The 27,777-nt window shown below is 43.9% G+C and overlaps 1 protein-coding gene across 1 annotated transcript in view; it reads left to right on the plus strand.

Moving 5' to 3' along the window:
- Positions 1 to 27,777, plus strand: part of RGS6 (regulator of G protein signaling 6) — a 583,949-nt gene that overhangs the window by 473,864 nt on the left and 82,308 nt on the right. Inside the window, 8 exon segments of the mRNA XM_036844242.1 lie at positions 7,526 to 7,576; positions 10,583 to 10,689; positions 11,971 to 12,022; positions 17,244 to 17,308; positions 20,886 to 20,962; positions 23,676 to 23,757; positions 25,175 to 25,249; positions 26,728 to 26,826. Of these exon segments, the coding sequence (XP_036700137.1) occupies positions 7,526 to 7,576; positions 10,583 to 10,689; positions 11,971 to 12,022; positions 17,244 to 17,308; positions 20,886 to 20,962; positions 23,676 to 23,757; positions 25,175 to 25,249; positions 26,728 to 26,826 (608 nt within the window).

A 27,777-nucleotide genomic window follows, 5' to 3' on the forward strand; every position in this document is an offset into this window, starting at 1 on the left:
GCTGGTCTGTGATGAAGTTTCCATGGGCCATAAAAAATTGAGAAAAAAATTTTAAATGTAATGAATATGTGCATATGAATGGATATGTATTATATGATGCCCATTTGAATATAACTATTGATCAATGAGTGTTTATGAAACCCCAGCTTCATGCCAGGTCTTTGCTTGGTGCCAGAGATAAAACAGTATAACAGAGGCCTGCTGTTTTGGAACTATAGTTATGGGTTGAATTGTGTCACCCCAAAATTTATATGTTGTGGTCCTAACCTCTGATACCTCAGAATGTGACCTTATTTGGATACAAGGTTGTTGCATGTGTAATTAGTTAAGATAACTAGTTTAGGGTGGGCTATAATCCACTATGCCCTTATAAAAAGGAGAAATTAGACACAGAGGCATACATACAGGGATAACGCCATGTGAAGATGAAGGCAGAGATTGGGGTAATGCTTCTACAAGACAAGGCACACCAAAGACTGCCAGCAAAGCATCAGAAGTGAGGGGAGAGGCTGGAACAACTTCTCCCTCACAGCCCTCAGATGAACCAACTCTGCCCACACCTGGATCTTGGTCTTCCTGTCTCCAGAACTGTGAGACAATAAATTTCTGTGGTTTAAGCTGCTCAGTTTGTGGTACTTTGTTAGGCAGTCCCAGGAAACTAATACAGAGAGGGAAGCAGACACTGACCAAATCATCACGCTGTAGATGTCTAGTTCCAAACCAAGATAAGTGCTCCAAGAGAAGGCGCTCACTTCCTGGAAAATGTCCTCCAAAGGAGCAAAGCCACAAAAGCTGCCAGGCGGGGGTCCCACCCCCTCCACAAGGCCCTGTCAGCCTCCTAAAGTTTGCCTGCTGCAACTCCCTCCTTTGTTTCTCCTTCTGTCCAACAAGCTGTCCATCAGCAGATCCCTTCCTAAAAGCATCAGAAGACATTTGAGATTCTCTAAAGCCTAAAATGAAAAAGCAGGCAAATAACAAGAAGTTCAAGTTGCTGCTGCTTCTCTGAGCCATGCCGATGACTTGGTGAGACACTTGGCTCCAAAATGAATGTAAAACACAGACTCTCTCCGTAGCTCATGTGTGTTTTGCTTATTACGTTCCAGGAGCTGTGCTGGCATTGCACATACAGCATCTCCTTTAACCCCAGAGCCTAAGCAGCAGGTCCTTTTATTATTGTCCTCATTTTCATATGAGGAAATGCGGGCACAGAGCAGGTAGTTTACCTAATAATAAACAGGCCATTTCAGCAAAACCATGGGCCAGGCTTTTGGAGAGAGTTTTGTATACATGACCTTGTTTTATCCTGGAAGTAGGTGGGATTTCCCCCAGTTGACCCATGAAAATGGAGATTGGGGTGGGTGGTAATTAAGGGACCTGCCCAGGATCACACAATTTGGAAATGACATACCATGAGTTGAACTCCTATCTGCCTGACTTTATGAACAATGTGCTTTATTGCTTCATATGCTTGGGAAGCAAGTGTATATCTTTTAAATTTGTCACCATTTTCTGTGGAAAAACTCAAGCCCATTGCCAAACAATACCTCTCAAAAAATGCCACTAGACTTTTTATCACGCTAGTTCTTCTACCTGTATTTCCTTCTGTCTACTGCCAGCTATTCGTTGTGTCCACCCCCCAAAAACCCAGTTGAACATTTGCTCACAAGCTTTCTCTGTAGTGCATTTTTTATTGTTTTTTAACAAAGTCATAAAAGAATGGTCTAAATTTGTAAAAACTTCCCTACTTAGGGTGTCCTTCAATTCATCTGCAAAATGGAGATAATAATCTATTTACACCATATAATTATTATAGTAGAATCATTCCAAGCCTGGAATATAGAAAGTGCTCAATAAATTATTAGCTCAATAGCTAACAGTAATAATTATTATTATCACTAAATTAGTGTCTGTACTTCAGGAAAGAAGTAGAGTACAGAAGATAACTTTTCCAATTATTCTTCTATGTACTACCTGGAAAGTTATTCAGAGATAAGGGGGGCAGAATGGTGTAGTGGAAATAATATTTCACATGAGATTGCCTGGATTCCAACCTTGGCTCTATTAGGTACTAGCATGTGACCTGGGGCCTCTCTGGGCCTCTTTAAAACAGGTATAAGAGTTATTATATTTTACATAGTTGTTGTCAAGATGATGTGTGACAACAGGGTTAAGTGTCCAGCTCTGGCCTAGTGCACAGTGGGCACTGGGGAATGCCATCCTTCTTGGCGGGCTTTGGCCTGCACATGGCACCTGCATGCGTGGTGAGGTGGCACAAAGCTGCCCTCTCTACTCACAGGTGCAGCAGAGACCTTGGCAGATACGTGAAAATCCAATGGAGGATGGAGTCATAACCTTACCTAAGGAGTACCGTGAGCTCACTCACGGCAGGAACCGTCTTATCCTTGGTTGAGCTCCAGAAGAATAGTTTACTCAAGTGGAAGTGTTCTTCTCCAGTGGGGAGGACTGATGAGTAAGTTATCAATTGCTTCAGTTACCAGAACCATGATATATAAGCTACCAAGTTGCAGGTAACTTGAAATTTGCAGGTGACTGGAAGCCGTCTTTTGTCAAGTTTGCATAATCTAATTTGGGCTCAGATTGATACAAAACTTTGGGGGAAATGAAGGAAGTGTTTCATAGTAGGATCTGCTTGGGTTTTGACTTATTTCAAAAGAAGATCCAGGTATCCCTCATTCTTTAGGGGAGCTTAAAACGCCAGAAGCCAAGCCCAGAATAGAACACTTTTATAGTAAGGGTCTCCCCCAAGCCAGAAAGAGAACTTTCTAAAATCTCGCAAGATCTTACCAGCTTACTCAAATCCAGTTTATATTGATCTAGAGTTAATACAACTTGGGAAGAGGTCACTGAGTCTCACTCTACCCAAGTAAACAAGTAAGCAAACCCCAGGGAGGGGTGCTGGGGGTCACCCTTTGTCCAGGACTGTGGTGAACAGCCCTATTAGAGTCTACAGAAGGCCACTCCAAGGCTCAGAGCCAGCCAGATGGCCAGACAGTGACCAATTTGAGGCCCATGACCAAGTCACCTGCTCTGTGCTCCTCAGGAGGGAAGACAGCTTTGCGAGTCCTGCCTTCATTCCTCTGCCCTTTCCCCAGAGAGCAGCGAGAGCACAGGGCCTGGGGGCAGCAGGAGGCTGTGCTCCATACCCTCTCTACTTGGGTCCGTAGCCCTGACTCTCCACGTTCTCACCACTTTAGGCTCAGAGGCCAATTCTTCCCTCTCTGCTCCTTAACAAAAAAAGGATTTTTCTCAGTGCAAAAGTAATATATGAATGTTCTATGAACTCCAAATAATAAGGAAATGTAAAGAACAGAAATTTCCCATAATTTGACCCTCACCTCTCCCCAAGATAACCTAAATTTAACAGTTTAAATATACTTCCAGGGCTTCCCTGGTGGCGCAGTGGTTAAGAATCCACCTGCCAATGCAGGGGACACGGGTTCGAGCCCTGGTCCGGGAAGATCCCACATGCCGCAGAGCAAATAAGCCCGTGCGCCACAATTACTGAGCCTGCGCTCTAGGACCCATGAGCCACAACTACTGAAGCCCGTGCACCTAGAGCCCGTGCTCCGCAACAAGAGAAGCTACCGCAATGAGAAGCCCACACACCGCAACAAAGAGTAGCCCCCACTCACCACAACTAGAGAAAGCCCACACACAGCAACAAAGACCCAATGCAGCCAAAAATAAATAAATTAAATAAATAAATAAATATACTTCCAGAACTTTTCTCCTCCACATCTGTATATATCTATACATATGTAAGTAATAGAATACAAATATAAATATATATTTTCTATTGTAAAAATGTCATTTTACCATATACACTGTTCTCAATATGCTTTTTCATTTAATACGGTAGGTGTTCAATAAATATTTGTTGTATGGATGAGCCATAATTTATGTATTGAATCCCCAAGTTGTGTCCAAATGCCCTGCCAATAAACATAATTATATACATATATAAGACATAATTGAAATACAGGCTTACAACACATATAGAAACATGAAGCATACCTGCATATAATAAATATATATTGAAATATACCAACAATCCACGCAGGTTGTGAAGAAGTGTTTCAGGTGCCCTCTGGTGTATTTCATGGATATCCCTAGTATAAATGTTGATAAATTAGCCTCAAAAAGAAAACTTTCAGCCAAATGTTTTGGGATCTTTGGGAATAAAGAGCGGCTATTGTGCACTTGTTCTTAATGTTTTTATATTGGCTTTAAGTCCTTGGCAGGCAGGGCAGCTTGGGAAAGATAAGAACCAGAATCCAATAGTAGTAACAAAAGGCAACAATCAATTTTAGATAGAACAGAAAAAAAAGTCTGCTGCAAATTCTTATTAGAATAAGAAGGAAAGAATGATTGGGAGAAGGAGGAAAGAAGGAAGAAAGGAAAGAGAAAAGAGAAGAATAAAAATGTTTTCTCCTGATGGTTATTTGGACTCTTCTTGCCTGGTTATACAGTATAATAATTGTAGGTCTTATAAAGGACATAATATTATGACAGATTTCCCTTCCTTACTTGTTCCTGAGGCTGAACCTGCAACGGTTTACTGCCTGCTCACAAGGCTGAGGCTGGCCCTTCCTGGATTAGTCCCACGAAGCCTAAAATACCCCACGCCCAAGAGAATGAGACTGTCCACAGCCCCAGACATCGTTGTGCGTGCTCAGGTCCCCCAGGCAGTGCCCACGCGTGTCAGGGATGGCAGTGGCGTGTGTGCTGCTACAGACTGAAGACAGTGGCCTGGGCAGCCAAGGGCAGCAGCCCAGCCCCACTAGGGCCTGAGGACGGTCACACGAGTCCCCAGATGAGACAGTGACTGTCATGGTGCCTACACCAGCGACAGGAAACCCAGGTCTGTGGTTCCCGCAGTGCTAGGGGAGGAGGGCCAGGGGCTTTTGTGACTTTCACTTCTTTACCAAAAAAATGCTTACATGTGATCCTTCAGCTCTGTGAATGCAAACCGGAGCCTGGGGGACTGGGAAGAACAATGAGGCCGGACATGAGTGCAGAAAGCCAAAGGGGGTAGAAACCCAGACAGTGGTACCGAAGGCTGGGGTGGGGTGGAGGGGGGAGCGGATATGATAGCAAGGAAGGAGTTTCAATGTGAACGAATACTAATTAGTGACATGGATATTAATGATGACAGTAATTAACAGGGGAAAGGAAGGGCTGTCATTGTCCCAGGGTGAGTAATCAATCTTGGCAGGTGATAAATAATGGTTCAGCAAGCTCAGCAGAAAGATAATCCTCTTGCCCGGGGGAGAGCTGTTGCTGATGCTGGAAACCTCTCCGTTTCTAGGCAACCCACAAAAAAAAGGACTGTTTTTCTTTTGAGGGAAAAACAGGTTAGAGTCTCTCCCCTCAGCCCCCAACTTGGGATTACAGTTTGTATTTGATTTCTGCTTTGTTCTTCATTTCCTAGGACAAATGTTGAACTTGTATAATTCGGAGGAAGTGGACACACACACACACACACACACACACACACACACGAGACATACTCTCCCTTTCTCTCTAAGAATGTGAATGAAAAGGAGTGTTTTTGATCCAAAGTTTAGTTCATAGATGCCATCTGGGAGCAAGAGTGGGGAAATGCTTACAAGTCTTGCTTTTGAGGTTGAAATGCAGGGAACTTGCAGGGCCATGTCAGTGGAGGCTAGTCCTGGGATGGGGGGACAGCACAGAAAGGGCAGGACAGTCTACTGTGCAGGGTTCATTCACCTTCCAGAGAGCCAGAGAGAAACAAAATATCTAGGCACTGAGGCCTGTACTGGTCTCACTTCTGAACCCCAGTCAAATTTCTGAGCAATTTTAATTCTGGAAAAAGGGCAATATTCGTTCAACCCCTCTGCTGGGGTTTCCAGTGTTTTAGCTGGGAGTCCATCCCACAAGAGCTTCTGGCAGGCCCTCTCCCTCACACCATGCCTCAGACCCATGACAAGACTCGGATATCTAGAAATGCTGCCCTTTTCAGGCTGTTTTCCATCAAACATTTCATCCTGAGGTGACAAAGCCACCTTCGAAGATCTGAACTGGTTTAAAGTGAGATTTTGGGGTGACAAAGGTAGATTGCACAGAAGTTCAGAACCTCCCAGAAAATTGGACTCCTCTACCCACACGTGAACTGCACTGGCCTAAGAACACTGGTTCCAGGTGCCGCATTTAAAGGGAGGCAAACAAAGGCAAATATATTCTGAGAACTGGGACCAAAATGAGGAGGGACCCCAGATCATGTCATGAGAAGAAACAGCTGAGGAATCCAGGTGTGTTTCACCTGGAGGGGAGGAAACTCAAGGAGAACATTGATAATACATTGGACGGACTGTCCAAATAGTTGAAGGATTGTCTCACAGAGTGCGAGGTCTGAGTTCGTTTTTCTGTCATCAGAGGGCAAAACTAAGACCAAAGAGAGGAATTCAGAGAAGGGCAAATTTCTGTTGAGAGAAATCGAAGATGATTTAACTGGGACAGGTTGGCCATCAGGAAATTTGTGAGTTTCCAGGCACTAGGGTTTTTCTAAATGGAAATTACAGCACCTCTTGTCCAGGGTGTTGTGGATGGGGCTTGTGTATTGGCTAGGGTTGGAGTAGATAAGCTTTAAAAGTCCCCTCTGATTCTTAAGATTTTATGTTAATTAAGGCATTACTAGATGCCAAAACAGATAACCCTCAAATATCCGGGGCTCAACACGACCAAGTTTGTTTTTCAATCAGGTCACCCCAAATGGGCCTCAATTTTCATGTCTGTTCAGGATCCCAGGCTCCTTCCACACATGGCTCTGCCCTCCCCTAGGCCCCTGGAGTTCTCTCCATTCAGCCAGCAGATGGGGATGAACGGTGTGGAGGGTCACACAGGAGTTTTATGGTCTGAGTCTGGAAATCGCTTATGGCATTTCCACCCACATTCCATTGTCAGAACTCAGTGCACACCTAACTGCAGGAGAGTCTAGAAATGTAATCTAGCTGTGGCCCAGGGGATAGAGGACAGAGGTTTTGGTGAACACAGAGAAGTTTCTCCCACAGACACAGGGGCTGATTCATTCCGGATGAGCCCAGGCCAGAAGAAATTAGAGATTTTTTTCAGGAACCTGTGAGGTCATCTGTGTTGGGCAGGCCTTGTCAGTTGAGGATAGTGAGCTAAAAGGAGTCTCCTCCCTCAGGAACTGGTCTGGGGCCAGGCGTGATAAGACTTCCTCTAGCCTGTCACCAAAATATGTATTCTCAGGAAGGCCCCTCCAGAAGCACCCTAGAGAAATGTGGATACAAGACCATCCTGAGTCATCAGAAGTGGATTTTGGGGGGAAAAGAATGGAACTGTGACTACAGAAGCATGCTAATGGATGGAAAGGGTTGGTTAGGATGGAAAAGTGTCCATATTACCTAGCTCTCCAGGTGTGTGCTAATTGGAATTAGGAGTCTCTTGGGTAACCGTGTTTCTTCTGGCACAGAGCTAAACATCCATGAGGTCTTCAGTTGACATTGCTTTATCCTTGCAGGTACTGACATTGTGCAGTGGCTTATGAAGAACCTCTCCATTGAGGACCCAGGTACCTGACCCTTGACCCTGACTTTACCCCCATGATATTAGTGAACAACCCATAACCGAATTCCAAACCAGATTCTCCTGTCCTCCTGAGAACTGGGCTTATACACGTGAATTCCAAGATGTAGAATCACTCTATTTACAAATAGCATTAATTTATTTTCTCCGCTGAATTCCTATCTTTAAATTTAAATCACCCTTGGAGGAAATGAGCAACTATTTAGAATGCCAAAGAGCCCAATACAATAACATGGGAAATGAGATGGACTCTGGTTAGCCCAGCAATTAAAGATAAGTTGTAGCACTGTCACGGAACAGCCTTCTAGAGCCAGCTCTTAAAATTAGATTGCCTGATCCACAATTAAGAGGTTTAATTATTTGCTAAGACTCCTTCTGTTCTCTGCTTCTGCAAGAAGTGAAGGAATGATTTTTTTTTTCAACTTTAATTGTGCAATGCAATTACCTCACCAGGAAAACAACAGCAAACCCTGACCAGTAAAACAGTTTCCAAATCTGTCCTCCCACCAGCAGATAAGCAGTAAAATTTATCTGCATAGCAAAATTAGAAAATGCAGGGTTCCAGAATAAAATGAAAATTCTAGATAAGAAAACTTTTCTGAATTTATTATATACTTTGCATCTTAACTAAGTATTCTTGCTGCCTGAAGGTCATATTTACAAACATCCACTAATGTATTCTGATGTTCTTGCGGATTAGACCTATTTGCCTCAAACTGAATGCCCTTCAATTGCTATGCTTTTTAAAGATTTTTTTCAAGTGCCCATTCTAGGTGTCTGACCTTCAGCTGTGATTCCTTGCCGGGGTCAGTATGTCAGCTCGGGCATTCCTATATTTTAATCTGATGCTCCTAATAGACTATTGACTATGAAACAATACAACTTACATAGAGTTCAATTAAACATAGGCGCCAGAAATCTGAGTGCCAGAAAAGCAGGTCATGAACGGAACACTAGCCTTTTTCCCCATCATGATTAATGGCCACTCTCATGAGTAGTGAAAATTCTTAATTCTAGTCAAGTTCTTAATCCTCAGGGGGAAATTATAAATGCTAATCCTTTTAAGGAAAAAACCCAAATCAACTACCCTACGTGTTTGCCTTACACAGCCTGGACTTCTGATTGTCCACTTGTGAAAACTGGACTGAATAAGTCTCTACCAGTTCATTTACATGTATGTAGAGTCACCCTTCTTCGTGGTGGTCTCCTCTTCCAAGAGCACTGTTTTCTTTGCCCTTCTAAATCAGTCATCCTATTTCTGACAAGTATTTTATCCTTATCATCAGTGGTGGTAGTAGCAGCAGTAATGGTATATTCAGAGAACCCTGAACCCCCTAGTGGTAGGACAGACTTCAGGAATCCTCTGGTCCAGGTTCGAGAAGCTTCTGTGAAAGATCCCGAATGATAAGAGTCTTATCTATGACGGTCTATTATACTTTGATGCCCTTGGGAGGACATGAAGGTGTTGGGACCTGTCTGGGCTTCTGAGAAGTAGATGAGCAGCAGAAGTTAAGAACAATTCACCAGCAGAAATGAGGCAAACAAAAGCCCTGGGAAGGCGGGTATCCAACATCTGCCCTCCCTCTCTTCTTCCTTCCCATCTGCCACGTCTCCAAGCGAAAGCCTTTTGAAGAATGAAGTGAGACTTCTAGCTCCTAGATTGGTGACATGAAAGTCCCCTTCTCACTGGATTTTACTCTTCCTTCCCTGGAGAAGGAGAAGTTGCAGGTGATGAAACTTCCCTTTTCTGCTGGACCCATGGTTCTTGAAGCATATAGACTTCAAAAGCCAGCTGGTCACCACTAAGCAAGTAAAATACATCTCCGTTCATTCTGATTCTCCCAGTTACAAGTGTATGCTCCTTCCAAAGGAGAATAGCAGGTTCTAAATATGCAAAACGGCTGGATTATATACAACCTCTTGAAAGTTGTAGCATTGTCATGGAACAGCCTTCTAGAGCCAGCTCTTAACATTACATTGCCTGATCCACACCTGAGGTTTAATTATTTGCTAAGACTCTTGAAGAGTTTGCAAATAAAACCAATACAAGTCACTTTAAAAAATTCAGAGCTTATGAAATTAGTAATTCCTAGAGACTCCCTGAGTGTGTCAAATAATTTCTACAACCAAAAATTAGTTTTTATCAGTTAGAGTACTTTTATATTTGTGAAAGATTATCATGTATGATAGAACCATTTAGATTTCTTTCTTCTTAGCTCTGCTCAAAGTAAATATAAATTTGTAACCATTTATGTGAATCTATTTATGGCTGGTGCTAAAGTAACAAAACAACAGGTTGATTGTGGCAAAAATATAAGTATTTCTATTAGGTTGGCCTCCGTAGGCTACTGCCCACTGCACTGCCTGCCCTTCCTCCAGTTCTCTAAGATACTGAGCTTTCCCTCTATGTCCATAAAAGAAGGGTAACGCCCTCCTCATCGCTGGTGGGACTGTCATGTCCGGAAATGCAATGCGAGTCCGAAGACTCTATGGGCTGCATGCTCATTGCTGGCGGTGATTTAAAAAAAAAAAAAAAAAGGACGAAACTAAAAATATGAATCAGGGCTGCCAGCACTTACTGAGCACTTACCCTGCACCAGACACTGCTAAGCACCCTATGTGAAGCATCTCACTTAATTAAACACAGGCTTATCCACACCAAAACCCATGGTCTTAACTGGGAAGCTGGACTTTCTTCTGGAAGCTTTAGGGACGTTAACAATGTCAGACTCTCAGAGCTAGGATCCAGGGGATCCAGACACATGTGGCCCTCTCCAACCACTGACATCTCCCGCCCCCCCACCCAGTGCAGCCCTATCAGAAGGTATCAGCCAATCAATCAGCCAATCATGCAGTGATCTGGGGGTGATGATAGTTGACTTCCGGTTGCCTTTCTGCTCCCCCCACCCTGCCCCACTTACATTTCAGCTAAGTAGCCCTGCATTCTAACAGCTTCCTAATTACTTCTCTCTCTTCTGCCCTGTCCCTGCAGTTGAAGCAATACACTTGGGAAGCCTCGTAGCTGCCCAGGGCTACGTCTTTCCGATCTCGGACCATGTTCTCACCATGAAGGATGATGGCACCTTTTATCGTTTCCAGGTAGGAATGCAGCTTGTCCTCCTGAAGAACCTTTTCTTCTCATCATCATCTGATCTCAGATTAGAACTACCTAAAAAACTGACAGTATTTAAGGGAGCAACCCTTACCTCCCACCAGCACTGGGACAACCAAGCGAACTTTTGTCTGGGCCATTTGTTGCCCTACCGGCATAGTAGTAAAAATCCCTCATGGAGAACCTACTATTCACTGTGTGCTTTACACATTATCTCCTCATTTATTCTGAAGAACAAACTTTGGGGGGATTAATGTCTCCCATTTTACAGTTGGTAAAACTGAGGTACTTGGAGAATTAACAGGGCATTGAGTAAATCCAGGGGACAGCCTTGATTTGAACCTAGGTCAGCCTGATAGCAAAGTCCTTGATGTTTCTACTATATCATGCTGCCTTCCTGGTGTGAAGTTTCTATTCACTACCTATTAACACTTCCCAACCATTCCCACTCCTCAGATCCTGTCCCACAATGAATTGGAGCAGAGGATAAGGGGTTGTGTCAAGATCTAACCAAAGGGTTTAGGAGTGGAGTTCTTCAGACAGGGTCGAAGGATGTCTAAGTCTGCTCAGCTGACATAACAAAATACCACAGACTGGGTGGCTTAAACAGCAGAAATGTATTTCTCATGGTTCTGGCAGCTGGAAGTCTAAGATTTTCAAGTAGGGTTCAGTTTGTGAGGAGAGCTTTCATCCTGGCTTTCAGATGGTTGATTCCCACTGTGTCCTCACAGGGTGGAGAGAGAGAGAGAGGTTGTTAGCTCTCTGGTGTTTCCTCTTATAGGGACACTAATCCTATCTGATCAGGGCCCCACCCTTATGATCTCATTTAACCTTAATTACTTCCTTACTTCACATACAGTGACACTGGGGGTTAAGGCTTCATCATAGAAATTTAGGAGGACACCATTCAGTCCTTAGCAAAGGGACAAAGGAACTTGGGGCTTGTGTCCCAGCAAACAGTGCTTGTCTGACTTCTGTATTAGACTTCTATTACCTTGGGATAAGAAGTTTTTGCCCTGTAAACTGTTTCTCATTTTTGCATTTATTTGGCTTACCTCAGATTTCATTTCTCAACACCTAGATTAAAATGTTGACTGGCCTCCGCTGCATTAAGAACAGGAGAGATTTAGGGTGTGGCGTCAGCACGTGGACAGAGCCTGTCATAGGGAGGGGTCCTCACTGGGTGCAGGGGAGGGATTCCCCTGGGCCCCAGGCAGGGGAGGGCAAGTGCTAACGTTCTGAGTCCTGACACCTGTGCTCTTTTGCAGGCCCCGTACTTCTGGCCTTCAAACTGCTGGGAGCCTGAAAACACTGACTATGGTAAGCACTGAAGCCACGGCCCACACTTAGTGTTACTCCTGGGAATGCAGAAGGCAAATCCTTGCTGTCTGGGCAACCATGGTGCATGAGGAGGAGGGTCTTTGCCCTGCTTAACCCTTTCTCATATTGTTGACATGTACTAAGGTTCCTGTTCCATGTAATGATGAAAGACAGTGCATGCTGAAAGGTGCAGCCATTGGAAGGGAATAGGGGAAGGGAAGAAAAGTTCTATCAAGTGTGGCCAATGCTCATTCTGTGGGGCCATGGAGAACTGGGCTGGTGGCTATTGACCACTCCTTCCTGGGACAGGGTTTCAGGGAGGGCTGGATCAAGGTGCCACCTCCCCCTGTCCATTTCCTTTCTCACAGACTTGTTAAGACTTTTTAATAATTCATTGGTGTTTTTGATAGTCGGTCGTTAGAGGGAAAGTGTAACAGACCGTGGAAGGGGTATACAAAAGTTACCCTACCTAAGAAAAAAAGAGTGGGTGAAGCTGGGAGCTGGGTAAGCAGGGAATTACCTCTGTCCAGGCAGGGATCTATTAGACTCTTGCCATATCCTCTCCGTGAAGACTGTTTAACACGTCTACGTGTCAGTCTTCTAAAGTTACATTATCCCTATACTTCAGACAAAGCTGAGGTCCAGAGAGGCCCCATCCTCATACCTCTCACACTGTATGCTACTTGTCTGGGTGCCTGGTCAATTGTAAGCTCCATGAGGGCAGGCTGGTCCACCTCATTCATTCTCTTATCATCCAGTGCACAGTGCATGCCTGAGGCATAGTTGGCACTCAGTAAATATTTGCTGAGGGTTCTGGTTCTTTATTAAAGGTGATTAACAGACACTCAGTAGAGACAGCAGAATTTGAACTCAGGCGCTCGTTTCATTCTGTCCCTCTGCACAGTGCCCTCATCACCGACCCAGCTGCTGGGGCAGCCCAGAGCAGCTCTCCTTGGGACTGGTGCGCGTGATGAGACCTGCACCTTCTCCGTGGGTTCTTTGCAGGATGCTTTTCACAGGAAGGCAGAGCCAGCTGCAGCTGGGTGGTATTCTGGGGAGCCTGTCCCTCAGACCTTGTGATAAGCTATACCCTCTGGATTATACTTCTGAGGGATGGGAAACCAGCAATTGGGAACAGTCCTGAGGATAGAATTCTGGCAAGTCATTGCCCTACAAGGCTACAGTTGTTCTGTTTTCAAGTCTGGATCACAGCCCTGATGCAGAGGACAGGTCCCTGTGACTGTCTCATCAGCTGTGTGCAGGCACCATTGTGGGTCCCTCTGGAACTGTGCTGTGCCTTAAATGATGTGATAAGTGGGTCCAGCCAGGTTTCTGGCTCAGAATGGGAGCAGCACTTGGCTGCTCATAAAATAAGTGCTTCTGGGGCTGAAATACTGCTGACAAAAGCCCAACTTGGAATTTGAATAATTGTAGCTCAGTTCCATGCAGCAGCCTTGTGCCCTTGTGAATGTGAAAACCAGTATTTTTCCAGGCAATGGAGAGCGTGGGAGGATAGTGGGACCAGAAAACTGAGGCCAAGTAAAATTCAAATATTTACTTGAATATAAACCCACAACCATCAGCCGTCTTACCCTGCATACAGCAGGGCACTATTTCCCTTTCTGTACAGATTTTTGTAATTTTAGTTGTGCAGCAGGAACAGGGATGAAAATAACAATTAATGTCAGGCTCTCCCTAAAGCAAAATTATTTTGAATTCCTGTACCTCCATTTTGGCAAATCGGATGGAGAACTTAGAGTGCAGGATGCAAATTACTCATCGCCATTTCCAGTTTAGCCAGAAAATCAGTATTTACCAAGAGAGATGTCAACACAGTGGGCCCATTGTTGACTGGCTCCACTAGCTGTGTGATCTTGGCAAGTTACTTAACCTCTCTGTGCCTTGGAAATCTCATATTAAAACCAGAATAATAATGGTACTTGTCTCTCAGTGTTGTTTTGTTAACTAGAAATGGGTATAAGTTTCGGTGTATGGCATGTAGTAAGGAGTCAATAAAAACCATGGTGGTGGTTGGTATTATTACCTCCAGGGTGATGTTCGATCTTACTTGTTCTGTGGTAACCCTCTTGCCAGAAAGGATGTGACACCAAAGCTAAGAATTCAGAATAGGTATGGCTTGGATTGATGAAGAACCAGGAAACTTTCATTCATTCAGCAAACATGTACTGGTCACCCACTCTGTGTCAGTTGCTCTGTCACAGATTTGAGTGAGTTATAGGCTTACCCTCCAAGCATCCCGGGCTGGGAGAGGCAGCATGATGGGGGCAAGAAGAGGATGGAGAGGAGTCTGATCTGAGTACTCAAAGATTTTATGTTGATGAAGAATGATTACGAAGGTTGAATAATTTGGAATGGGTAAGTTTATAAAAAGATCTTCGTAGTCAAGGAGAGACGTTTAGAGTAGATTCAGCAGCTTTAGAGAGCCATTGTGGGTCCCCAACAACGGGGAATAACCTGCAAAATTCCCTCATCTATGAAATGAGGCTAATAACAGAACTCACCTCATAGGTTATTATGAGGATAAATAAGTGGACATTTGGAAAGTCCCTAGAACACTGCCTGACGTTCAATAAGCTCCATACATGTAGTAGCTGCTCTGCTATTGTGGTGATTTCCCCAGACCTAAAATACCACTTGGCACATAAGAGGCACTCAGATTTTTAAATGGGTGAATGAATGAATCAATGAATGAGTAAATGGGGCAGTGAATGTCATAGTGGAGACGTTCCTCTGAACTAGACCTCAATTCTAGTTCCATCCCTACCACTAGCTAGTCCATGGCTAAATCGCTTCACTTCTCTGAGCCTTTAATTTTTCCATCTGTTAATGAGGTGTCTGTACTTGATGGTCACCAAGGTTACTTCCAATGCTAAAATTCCATGGTTCTAAGAAGTAGTTAGAGGGTATGAGGGCAACAGAGAAATAAGTGATTTATATGTTCCCTAGTTTAGGAGATTGAGGTTAATTATGATGTCACTAGTAAAGACAGAAAGCTTGGAAAGGGAGTGAGTTTTTTAAGGACATTGAAATAGGATAGGTTCAATACTTTTTAAATGTTTAATTGCACATGTAGCACATGAATCTGTTGACTTTATAGAATTTTTAATTGTCTTCCGTTTTTGTCATGGTAGGATGCTGGTGAGTTTGAGATGGCAATGAGATGCCAGCGTGAGGGCAAGAAGACAAAGATTTTTCAATGAGAAATTACACAGCCAAGAAAAACCAACATCTGAGCTTAAAGCAAGTCCCCTGGATTCCCTGTTCGAGGACTTGGCTTTGTTGCCAGTGGTCACTTGATTAGTTAGGTGTCAGAGGGAGCACTGTTGAGGCACCAAGGAAGTGCAGACAGACAAGCCCCAGGGAAGGTCTGTGCCAAGAGGAAGGTCCCCTCAATAGCTACTTGCTGCCTTCCCAGTTATGGTGAACCAACTGCCCAACGTGTGACATTAGCTGCACAGGAAGGGGGCCGCCAGCATTCGATCATGTAGCTCGTGGTCATCAGTAGAGGTACCGGCTTTGCCTTCCGCGCATGGTACTTTACTTCTCAACTTAGCTGGCCCATTTTGACCCAGATGGGTTGGAAATTTCTTGGGATGATTCTGCTTAAATAGAAACCAAATCTGGGTTACACTTTCCTGAGTTTCACATTTGGCCAATACAAAATACTGCCTGAGGCAACATCGTCAAAGCAGCTGCCACCCGCGCTGACCTACACCTCTCCGGGGTCATTGAGACCAGGTCTGCTGGGGCTGGTGACATGCCAGGCTTCCTGCTGCAGGTTGCCCCAATTCCACAGGCTGCCTAGTTGGTGACAAAGGAGGTACCTTGTAATAGAGAAGATACCCCTTTATCTGACACAGTGCAGAGCTGTAGATGTTTGGTTCATTGGAAAAGTTGGTGAGTTGGTATGAAAAAGTGATACATACATACCTTAATGACCTCAAATTAATGTAAAATATACAAAGAAACATTCATTCAACAGCCTTTTGAGGTAGAATGAAAGATTCGCTTTGATTATCATTCCCCATAATTTGAGTTTCTTTCTTAAATAAACCACACTTAAACCATCCAGTTTCGACATCTTTAAAGTGCATCAAGAATTTTGAAAATACTTTTAAAGCAACTGTATGTTGGCCCCGCTCAGATTTCTACTATTTTTTCACGTTTTTTTCAGTTCTCTCACCTATACCAAATTCATCAGCAATTGTCTTAGCTGACTCTCCTTTATCAGGTTATTCAAAAACCATTCAACTGGACCGTCATAGAAACAACAACGCTCTCTCTTTTCACATTAATTTCACCAGTGCGTGTAATACTAAGTGAATGTACATTATTAAAATAACAAGTATGCCTAACATAAGCAGGTTCGAGAACAAACACAATTGACTCTCACCCACAGACTCGACTGTGTGCGCAGAAGTGTGGGCATACAGAGTAGGCTGCTGCCAGAAGGCTCCAGCATATCGTAGGCTGCATCAGGAAATTTTTCAGACCACATGGAGGAGGTCCGTTAACCCAGCAAGGAGTTGACTAGAGTTCCTGGTATAATTAAGTTGTCAAACAGCAGGTCAGCCCTGGTCCTCTCCGACCTTCCCTCCTGGTCATTCTATTGTTCATTCATACCATTCATCTGTTGTCTCCCCTGGGTCGTTCTACTTGGCACTAGAGATGCAAGGAGAAACCAAAGAAGCAGAGGTAGGAGAGGAAGTGATGAAGTCCATGTTTGAGGAAGAATATCCTGGCAGCTGAGGGCTAAGAGCCCTTCCTGAGCCTGGGAAGAGATACCTAAATTGTCCTCCCTTTCCACTGTCCACTCATTCCATCTGGCAGGCCAGGCCCTGGTGCTGGGTGCAGGGGTTCATGCTGAGCAGGACACAGCCTCTGCCCTGTTTGGGGTGAAACAGAGTGAGGAGGATGAAGGGGGTTGTCAGGATTGGAAGATGGGGGCCCTCATCTGATCCTGACCTGCAGACAGATTCCCAGAGGTCAGGTGTCATGGCTTCCACATAGAAACGTATTCTTGACTGCACAGGGTTGGGCACATAGAGGGGAATGGCTGGCTGGCTGGATGGATGGATGGATGGATGGATGAGTGGATGGATGAGTGGATGGATGAGTGGATGAACAACTGGGTGGGTGAATTTACGATTCCACCACACTGCTGGTTTTGTATATGTCGTAATTTCTCTTCTTCCTTCAGCCATCTACCTCTGTAAGAGGACAATGCAGAATAAAGCAAGGCTGGAACTGGCAGATTATGAGGCAGTAAGTACGATTCTTTTCCAGGAAAGGTGTGGGAGGAGAGTGTAAAATACCTGCAGTTCTTTCTCAGCTTGTATTTTTCCCTTTTTCCCTCCCCAACCCCTTCAGACAGTGGAAAGACAGTCTCTTCTATTATCCCTCTTTTGTTCTCAGCTCCTCTTACCATCACAATAAATTGCTTCTTTAAATAAAGGAATCTCAGAACTCAGCAATAAAAAAAACAACTCAATTAAAAGTTGGCAAAGGACTAGAACAGGCACTTCACCAAAGAGGACATAAGGTTGACAAAGATGTTCAGCATCATTAGCCATTGGAGAAATGCAGATTAAATCCATGGTGAGATACTGTTACACACCTATTAAAATGGCTAAAATTAAAAGTACTGATAACGCCAAGTGCTGGTGAGGATGTGGTGAACAACTGGAGCTCCCCTATATTGCTGGTGGGAATGCAAAATGGTGCAGCCACTCGGGAAAATGGTTTGGCAGTTTCTCATAAAGTTCAACATACAGATACTATACAACCAAGTAATCCCACTTTTGCATACCTACATACATACCCTAGAGAAATCAGAACTTACGTTCACACAAAAACCTGTACACTAATGTCCATAGCAGCTTTCTGTGTGATAACCCAAAGCTGAAGATGACTCAAATGCACTTTAACAGGTTAATGATTAAATGAACTATGCTACAGCCATGTAATGGAATACTGCTCTTCAGTGAAAAGGAATAAACTATTAATCTAACCACTTGGATAAGTATCAAAGGCATTATGTTGAGTGAAAGAAGCCAATCTCAAAAGATTTCAAACTGTGTGATTCCATTTATGTGACACTTTTGTAAATACAAAACTATCATGAGGGAAAACAGATCAGTGGCTTCCAGGATGCATCTATAAAGAGATAGCACGAGGGAGTTTTGGGGGGGGGTGATGGAACCATTCTGTATTCCGATTGTGGTGGTGGTTACATGAATATATACATGTGTTAAAATTTATAGTACTATACACGAAAAGAAAAAAAACAAATTTATTGTATGATAATTTTTTAGTTTAATATATGATAGTTTTTTAAATTGCATCTTCATACCCGATTCACCTGTGCTTGGCAGTAAATGCAAAATCTAAGGACCAAATCCAATCCAGAAGATAAGATGTATGTCAGATGGCAATGTACTCTCCCAGCTTTCCTCCACCTCCATCTTCTTTACAAGGTGTGATTTCTTGCAGAAATTGGAGACCCAGCCACACTCATATCCATTCCCATTTAACAGAGCCAAGGCACAGAGAACTTGAAGATTCACAGATAATGTTTTAAATATTTACAATTTGGGGTTGCAAACTCTTTCCCCAAAACCACACTTTGTACGGGTCACGGGAAACCTAGGATACTGGCCAACTTTTCTCATACCCTCCAGAGGAGGTGCTGCTGAGCCATGGAATGACTGAAGAGCTGGCAGCTAGGGGGAGGGGCAACGTTAGGGGCAGAGAAGAATCCTCCCCTGGATAATCCAGCGTGAACACACCTCAGATCCACCCACCTCCCCAATGTCCCTCCCACTTTTGCTGTCTCAGTCTTCCAAACCAAGCGTGAGGCCCCACTCTACCAAACCTTGTCACCCTTGGTTACCTACACCCAAGCCCACCAACGCACTGAGCCACCATTCCCCTCTCTGCAGCCCAAGGGGAATGTGCATATGCCATCAGAGAGCAGGACCGGTGCATGGCCCTCCACCCTCTTTGATCCCACTGGCATCACAGGATCTGTGAATGGGGGGGAGAGAGCAGTGCAGGTTGCAGTGCAAGAGTTTACTGGGAGCGTTGGGACCTGGCTAAAGTTTGCTTATCCAAGGGAGCTGTGAAACATAAATCTGTTGGAACGTTATGATTTTCCCCAGCATCCCTAGCATGGCGGTTCTGTGGCTCTGAGCTTCTTAGGCACCCGGTCCCTGCCCTATCTGCCCTCGTGCACCAGCAATCACCCCTCTTCTAGAAGACTGCTGTCTGACTCTTTGTGCGCCCAGTGCAAAGGCTTTAACTTTGGCATGACTACATCACTTCCTGAATATGACCTACAGAAACAACCCAGACGGCAGAAGCATGTGGCCCCTCCATCCCATGTCTCCCTTCCCTGTAGTTCCCTTGTTTAAAAAAGCTCCTAAACGGAAACAAGACAGCACCAACTCCTGACATATTTTATTCTGTTTTCTTTTCTCTTACCCTACAATATTCTGCTTTGGTATTTGTAAAGAATATGGTGTTAAGATGTTCTTTCAGGTTGAAGTTCTGTCTAAAAGTGGTTAGAAACTAAAAAGACATTTTGTTTTCAAAATTCAGTAATTTTATTAATTTTTTCTGACTACATCATCCCTTTGTAAAAACAACAATTCAAACAGCAAAGAAAGGAGAGAAAATAGCCTGCAATCCTTCTCTCCTAAGCTTTTTTCTGTACATACATTTTTTTTTCTAACAAGAAAACTTGAATCACACCACAAACATTATAGTGTAAGCTGCTTCTTTTTCCAGTCATATACTGTAAGGATGTTGAGAATCTTTCCATATCAGTAATAATCATCTACATTCTCATTTTTAATGGCTGCCTAGTATTCCATGGTATGACTGTGTCATTATTTATGTAACTGCTCCCCAGTTGACTGACATTCAGGCTTTACCAGCTTTGCTTCCTGTGAACAGTGGGAAAATCAAAGGGACAGTTTTTTTGAGGTACTCCTAAGCAAGCCTTGGTAATAACTGAGTTCACGTGTGTTTGTCTTCAACCGAAGCTCCTTTTATGTTAATAATCCACTAATGAAGGTAATCAGTTAGTGTTGGCATGAGCTCTATGAAAATACACGGCATAATGTGGGCTCTCGCCTTGCATTCCATCAGGATTAGGCGGGTCATTAGGGGACCTGTCAAACGCCCCTCCCCACCGTCCTGTTGTGCTGCTAGGCTACTCTACAGGCTTCGAGAAAAGACTTCTTCCCTCTTCCTCTAAAGGTGACCCTGGATGCCTTTTCTTTCTTTTTGTTTTGGGGTTTTCCTTTCATGACCATCACAAACCTAGACACTCCCTTCTTTCCCACTTTTGAGTCTGGACTTTCAAAGTTGTTAATGCCAGGTCCTCTGGGTTCTCCTTTCCTGCCACCTTCCTAGCCCTCTGCTTGCTGGAAGACAAGTCTTGAGACATCCATTCTTGGTTTTGCAATCAGTTGCAAAAACACCCCTCATCCCTTCCCTAAATCCTGCATGAACAACTACAACCAATTCTTCCTATCTTCAGTGGCCTTTGTAAGTGTGTGTGAGTCATGCTCTTGTAAAACACACAAGAAAAGAGGAATCAGGGGAACCACAGAGATGTCAGACTTAATGGGTGTGTAAATGAATATTAATAGTTCTGCTCTGTACAGCAGGGTCTGGTGCAAAGTAAGATTGGGTTCACGTCCGGTGGATTTAAAGTGGGGCCCTACTGTTTTGTTGGGAGTAACCAAAATAGATGGCTGCCTTGTAATAAGCATAGCTGTCGATGTGCAAACTTACGATGATTAATGCCTTCTTGTTGATTTTCATTTCTCATTAGGAAAACTTAGCAAGACTCCAGAGGGCCTTTGCAAGGAAGTGGGAATTCATCTTTATGCAAGCAGAAGCACAAGTAAAGTAGGTGAACTTAATAGAGACCCTTGCAAAGAGAAAAAACTCTCTGGAATTCAGAGGTGGTGTGAGAGTGGGGTTTCCTTCCATGGCCAGCCAGCTGTTGTTAGTCACTGTCTCTCTCATGACAGCAACTGAGTAGAAATCAAGTTCAGGATGGATAAGTTGCACCTCTGTCACCCATGGCACTCTAAAAGAATTTCCAAAGTGTGTGTTTCAGCAGGCAATGGGGTTCCTCCCAAACGTAGAACTCTGGTTCTAAGAAGATGTACCTAATTCCCAAGGAGATTTCCAAATCTTCTTCTGTCCTCAGAGGCTAAAAACCATCAGACCCACTTTACTTGTTGGTCTGGAAATTTCATCTTCATAGGAAAACATACTGGAGTTTTAGGCAGGCCAACAAGTGGCCCCTCCACCGTATCTCCCGAGGGGAGGGGTTCAGAACTAATCAAAAATAAGGCACAGAAGTCAGACATTTGGAGTCTGAAATGTCAGATTGTTACTGATAAACTAGTTATAGGACATGATTTTGGATCTGTGACCACAGATCTTTACCCTGGAATTAAACATCCTGGGCAGAGCTGGGTATCTGCAGGGCCGTCCGCAACTCAGGGCAGAGTCCAGCCCTGTAAGTTTACTGCACGCAGAGAACAGGTGTCCTGAGAGTAGGCTGACCCAGACAGGGCCCAGAAGGACCGACCTCAGCTTTCTGAATTTCTTTTTTTTTTTAATTTATTTATTTTATTTATTTATTTTTGGCTGTGTCGGGTCTTCGCTGCTGCACGCGGGCTTTCTCTAGTTGCGGCGAGCGGGGGCTACTCTTCATTGTGGTGTGCAGGCTTCTCATTGCGGTGGCTTCTCTTGTTGCGGAGCACCGGCTGTAGAGCGCAGGCTCAGTAGTTGTGGCGCATGGGCTTCCTTGCTTTGTGGCATGTGAGATCTTCCTGGTCCAGGGCTTGAACCCTTGTTCCCTGCATTGGTAGGTGGATTCTTAACCACTGCGCTACCAGGGAAGCCCCAGCTTTCTAAACTTCTTCTTTCAAATCTGCCAATAAGTTAAGTCTACAAGAGATGAAAGGAGGAGAAAGTTGGAGTGTTTTTCCCATATTCTTCCTTCCCAGAGAGTGTAGTGGAAATTCCTTCCTGTCTAAGGAAACAGGAGAAGTGGGTAGTAAATGTCCCCCACCCCACAGACATGGTCATCAACCAGATCCTTTTGATTCTGGGAAATGGACTTGCTCAGGTGCGGTTCTCTCTTGTCCTTTCTAGCAATGGGCTCTGATTTAGCTTCAAGTGATAATGGAAGAAATGGGACAGAGGAGGGGGTGGGAAAGGGATGCTGAGCTGGGAGGAGGTGAGTACCTTTTCTCTGGGCACCACTTACTTGCACCTGAGCCGCCCCCGTGGGTCTTCAGAGGACCCCCTGTGCGCTCTCTGGGCAGTGTGGGTGACATTGATCACAGGTACGGTCACAGATGGCAATGACTTGAGGTCACTGGGTCCAGTGGCCCTCATGGTGTCATCGCTCTCCCCCTCCCTCTGCAGTCTCTACCCCCTCACCCATGAATCCACAGGCCTGCCCACCATCCCGGTTCTCCCAGAAACCCCCGAGGGAGGTGGACACCAGACACTGGATGCTGAGCTGCATCAGGAAGAGCCTTGGCCCCTGAGGAAGGAGAGAGCGGGAGGGTGGGTGAGTGGGTGAGAAGGAGGCAGGATTGAGCCACTCAGAAGCCTCCGGGAAGTGAAGAGGAGGGCTGATTAACACTTTGGGGACCACACAGCATCGAATGTTGTAAAAGGAGGGAAAAGTGCCGCTTTGTACATATACGGTATTTCTCGAGTCACTTTTTTGATGAACTCTGTGATTACATTATAATTGTGGGCCATTTAAGTACACAATAACAATCACAGAAATCACAGGGTTATTATGACTTTATTTCAGTCCAGTAAACTAAAGTTCTCCCAAGAGAGCCAAGAACCAGCAGTTACAAAGCAATTAACCCGAGTTACTTTTTACTTAGAGAGATAATATGAAATAATACAGGCTTTTTTTTTAAGGCTCTTATCTATGCGATCACAACATAAAGAATCTGTCTGTCCGTCTGTCTGTCTGTCTTGCAATGTGTACCTCCCCCAGCTGAGGCCAGTGATATTTGCCTTCTAGATCTTGTCACACACTAGGGTTATTACTTTGCTTTTAGGAAGCCAGATGGTTTAAGTGACTTTTAAAACACATAACTGCAGCATTTTGAAGACGTTTCTACTGATTCTGAATCTAAAGCAAACTTTCAGATTTGAGGATGAAACACTACAAGCCTATGGTTATATTCCTTCCCATAATTTGAATATGCAATAGTAGCCACTTTGATGCGGGGCATGTCAACAACTTATGCAGCTCTTAATAATCCAAATCTTAATAATTCAAATGGACAGCTGCATTCCTGAACCCTCATTAGGCTCACCCTGTTCATTACACATAATTGGTCATTTGCAACCTAGCTGAAAACAAGCTCTCTTACCATGTGTGGGCTTCTTGAGGTTTTCTTGAGGGAACTATACACCTATATTGTACAGCTCTGCAGAAAGCAGGGACCACACAGGTGCCAAGAGCCCTGTGCACACTAAGCTCCTAAAAAAGGGAGAACAGAGCTGACACATGGATCAGGAGGAAAAACAGAATTAAAAGCCTCTGATTTCCCTTTTTTCACTCTTTCAGGATTGATCGGAAAAAGGACAAGACAGAGAGGAAAATTTTGGATAGTCAAGAACGAGCCTTTTGGGATGTCCACAGGCCAGTGGTGAGAAAGCTCTGCTTAGTTCTCTAAGTTTTACATTTTCTCTCTTCCTTCGCTTAAAAGAAAAGACTGTCTTTAGCCACCAGGCGTCTCACTCTTAAGAAAATTGCTAAGCTTTGTGAAATTGGTTTTGCCATTCATTCATATCATCTTAGTAGATTTTCTGGAATATATGTCAGTTCCACCTTTTAAAAATTATCCATCCATGAAAGTATGGAATTGGAAATGGGGAGCTGTGGGAATTCCACCTGGGGAACTTTGGGCCCTGAAGTTTCCAGTCCTAAATTAAACAATTTCCATTTCTACTGTCATTCAATTCCAACTTCTAGAATATTCTCTTTCAAATGCAACCGTTGTTGTTACGGTGGTTATGTTCTATGAAGTCGCCGAGAACACTGAATTAGCGGATGCTGAACCATTATCCTGGGAGAGATACAGGGTTAGGTTCTTGCAAGCCTCCAGTCACATTTTCATCAACCGATCAATACGTAACCTTGTTTAAAGTGTGTTTCAGTTTAAAGACACCTTATTTAATGTATATTGTTGATCACTGACATTGAACTCGCAGCCAAGAGCACTATAGCTCACGCCTAGATGGAGCTTATCTAACATACATGTTTTCTCCATAAAGCACATCCCAGCCTTCCTGTACTTAGGAACGCTCGGCAAAATCACCAACAAAAACACAAAAATGTGTAAAACTGGTGCTAAATAGACTGTGCAAAGGACAGTTGTTTGCAGCATGAGATGAAATAAGAAGGCACCTCACCGGGAACACACAGGTCTGGCACCTCAACATTTCTCCTGCTCTGAGCACGTCCACAAATGACCATGAAGGCACCACAAGCCCTGACTTGGGGGTTATAAATAAATTTTAGCACGTAGGCAAAATCACAAATACAAAATCCACGAATAATGAGGTTTCACGCATTTCTAATTTTGTATTACTAAAATAAATCTTACATTTTCCTCATGAAATGGAACTAAAACGAATAAACTATGTCAGCCTTCCTCAAGTCTGATTAAAAGCAAAACCAAAAAAAAAAAAAAAAATTCCCCATCCTGATAGTGGAGCGGTTTTAGATGGTTAGGTGTATGAAAGAACAAAGGCTCTGACTGAAGCCATCCGCCAATTTAAATAATAAGTTTACTCTTATAAACTGTACACTGTACTCTCTACTTATCATCCTTAGGTAATATGAGGTAAGCTGTTTTAATTCATATGAGAACTCTGTGGAGGAACACATACTGAAGGTGAAACACCTTTGTAAAAAAAAAAACAACTGTAAATGGCAAAATGGGGATAGGCATGTATTATCTGTAATGGAAAAGATAAAGATTGGTTCTGATGGTGTCACTTGAGCCAACTTGGAAAGTGTGATTTTCACTTAGTAATTTATATGATGATTTTTTTTCTCAGCCAGGCTGTGTGAACACAACAGAAATGGATATCAGAAAATGTCGACGTTTGAAGAACCCACAAAAGGTTAAAAAGGTTCGCTAGTTTAGCTGAATTAAAAATTCTTGGGATCGCCCTTCCATTTCCGGTACTGTTCAAATAATAATTTACTATTTGTAGTTCTTCCCCGTTTCATCCTTTGAAACCATGTCATTGATTCTACAAATATTTATGGAGTGGCTGGCGTGTGCTTGGCACCATTCTGGCTGCGGAAATATAGTGGCAAGTCTTACAAAGCCCACAGCCTGGTAGGCATGAAGCAAGCCAGCAGGCAACGGTGGGAAGTACAGGACGGTTCAGGAAGACCAGGAGGGTGCGCCAGACCGGGGGGCTTCCCAGGGGTTTCCATAGCAGGCTCGAGGGTGCAGAGGTCTAAAGGGTAAGTAGCAGTTGGCTCTGGGGAGACAGCAGAGAGGAAGGGAAACATAAGGAACAAAAAGTAGGGCAACACCACAGGTGAAGGCCAGCTTTGTACTTTGACACAAATGCAAGTCTTTTAGTATAGCTAGATCTCCCAAAGTCAAATCACCATCTCACCCCACTGTGAAAGATCCAGTGATTATTTGTGTTTCACTGTACTGGAAGGGGCAGTGGCTCTCTCTCCTCTATCAATATATATGTGACGTGACATATATATCAACTTCTTGAATTTACTTATATATTTTGTTCTTCATTGAGATATTGATGCCCACTGTATTATACTTTAATGTTAGTCTTAAAATGTCCCCATTTAGTCTTTAAAGGCCCCCTAATTCTAATATTCCAGAATTTCATGGAACCCACATGCACCCTGAGCCTTTCTTGATTTTATAGATTTCAGCTATAAATTGCATACCCTTCAGTGTTTTATTTCTTTCCCAGAACAAAGATTGTCTTTAATCTGTCTCTCACAAAAGGAACAGATTAAAAAGTAGCTATAGCTGTGGGCAAGTGGAAAATCTGTGTCCAGAAAATTGGTCAGCTTAAAAGGAAAAAATCGGAAACCCTGCCATCTCAAGTTTGTACGAGACAGGCATGTCATCTGCTGACAAACAGAAAATCTAGAGGGGATCTTTATCTTCCTGCATAATCTTCAGGAATTGTTCCTGAACTTTCCTGTGTCTCAGAATCACCTGGGGCATTTGATAAAAGTGCAGGTTCCCGAACCCCACCCACGAAGATTCCGATTCAGGAGGTCTTGGGTAGAGCTCGGCAATGTACCTGTTTGCCGAGTACCCAAGATAACTCTTTGCAGATGGTCTATGGACTGTATTTGGAGAAACACTGATATACAAGGAGACCATTTAAACTCAATGAAAGGAAGGATTTTCTAATAGTGGTAACTCAAAGATGGACCAGCTGCCTCAAGAGGCAGAGTTCCCATTATTGGAGAATTTCAAGCAGAGGCCACTCCCTTATTGTCAGGATGTCACGGAGGGGATTGGAAGCATGAGATGAGCGCTTGAACTAGCTGACCCTTCGGACCCCCTTCAACTCTGAGGGTGCATGATTCAATATTCTTGTTTCTTCTCTAGTCAGTGTACGGCGTGACGGAAGAATCCCAGTCGCAAAGCCCAGTGCACGTCCCCAGTCAGCCAATCAGGAAAACTACAAAAGAGGACATCCGGAAACAGGTGAATGAATGGCCACTGCACTCTAAGGAGGAGATGTGGCCAGCTTGAAAACCTTTTGAATGTCCACCTCTGGAGGCTGAGTGTGCTTTGAGTTCCTGGAAAGCACGGTGGAACCCAGCTGTGGGTGACTTGAACCTTTGGGCGCTGTGTGTGAATAATTCACAGAGGCTCGAGAAGACAAATTCTCCACCGAGTTACTCCAGCAGTTACTAGAAAAGGACATAAATGAGTTACCCCAACACCATGGGCTGACTGCCGCAGTTGGGTTTCCCCCAAGACGCTGTGGGAGCTGGAGGCAGGAGGGACTCGTGTCACAGGGTCCTTAAAATTGTATTGCACTTCCAGAGTAAGCCAGCTCAGGACCACCAACTTTATTGCTCTGATTCAAAACGAAGGTTGACAGATAAAGCAAACCCTACCCACAATGCCATTTCAGCATTATTTGGTTCCATGTTATCTTCCTTCATGATGAGGAGTTAACTGGTCAACCCAGGTCACAGACAATGCCTAATTACCTTACTGCTTTCCAGGGGTTCACTGGTAATGAAGTGACTTGACTTTACATTATGCTTTACTGGCTTCTAGGGGGCACCCAAAGGCATAAACTGTGAGGTGCCTTCCCTTGACAACTTTATTATTGGGTGGGGAAAAGGAAACAGATGTATGGAAAATAGCTACTCAGTGCCAGTTAAGTACACCAAGCACATGGGCATGATGTAGGTGTGAAAGTTGGGTAGGAGATCACTGGAGATTAGCCAAACCAGATCCTTATGGTGTGTGGGTTACCTCCATGCTGTTGCTAAGCTTTGTAGAATATATACTATATTTAAGTTTTCATTCACTTCTGGGTAAAGAAGATGTGGCAATATATACAATGGAATATTACTCAGCCATAAAGAGAAACAAAACTGAGTTATTTGTAATGAGGTGGATGGACCTAGAGTCTGTCAT

The sequence above is a fragment of the Balaenoptera musculus genome, chromosome 2 (assembly GCF_009873245.2).
Source record: "Balaenoptera musculus isolate JJ_BM4_2016_0621 chromosome 2, mBalMus1.pri.v3, whole genome shotgun sequence".
Lineage (NCBI taxonomy): Eukaryota > Metazoa > Chordata > Mammalia > Artiodactyla > Balaenopteridae > Balaenoptera > Balaenoptera musculus.